Below are 653 nucleotides of genomic sequence, written 5' to 3'. Positions count from 1 at the left end.
AAGCAATTAGGAAGGAGCTAAGAAGTATGTGTAATACATGTGGTCATTGCTAGTTGAGTCCTTTGAGATACATATTTATTTGTTTATATATATATTTTTTTTCAACAGAGAATCAGTGTCTTTGAGCCCTTTGCTATGCGTGATACAGTCCAGCACTTCTGCGAGAAACACCTTGATAAAATCAAGGCATATATGCAGAAGGTTTTTGTTAAACTTCCTCTACCAATACGCTGTGGTATAGAAGGTAATTTGTTTTGTGGTTTATTAGAATGTTGCTTTGGCTTCAGCTTATATGCTGATAAATATTATATAATTCAATTGTTATATTTCTGTAATCTATTATTAAAGCTCAAAATTTTAAAGTACAAATTTTATTTGTGTACAATATTTGCTGTAAACTTTAGATACTGCAGCTCTTTGAATTATTGTCACAGTTCCTTAATTTCATGTGTGTATTCTTTCTTGGCAGAGAGGAAGAACAAGAAACATGCAAAGCTTTACTTTGCCTGTCAGGGGAAAGGGGAACACTGCCTCTACAGCAAACATTTCTTCACTATGAAAACCCGAAATCCAAGAATTTGGATACACCTCATGTTCCTTGCACTTCAGGTAAGCAAGCATGAATTACCAGATTATCATGAGAGAAATGTTAG

General features: G+C 33.8%; 1 protein-coding gene across 1 annotated transcript in view; it reads left to right on the top strand.

Moving 5' to 3' along the window:
* The window catches only part of LOC119592682 (protein melted-like), a gene marked incomplete at its 5' end in the record, with an annotated part of 9,656 nt that overhangs the window by 4,416 nt on the left and 4,587 nt on the right, over positions 1–653 (top strand). Inside the window, 2 exon segments of the mRNA XM_037941598.1 lie at positions 109–244; positions 470–609. Of these exon segments, the coding sequence (XP_037797526.1) occupies positions 109–244; positions 470–609 (276 nt within the window).

Source organism: Penaeus monodon, chromosome 30 (genome assembly GCF_015228065.2).
Source record: "Penaeus monodon isolate SGIC_2016 chromosome 30, NSTDA_Pmon_1, whole genome shotgun sequence".
In the NCBI taxonomy this organism is placed as follows: domain Eukaryota; kingdom Metazoa; phylum Arthropoda; class Malacostraca; order Decapoda; family Penaeidae; genus Penaeus; species Penaeus monodon.
This window is presented reverse-complemented; position numbering and strand designations above follow the sequence as displayed.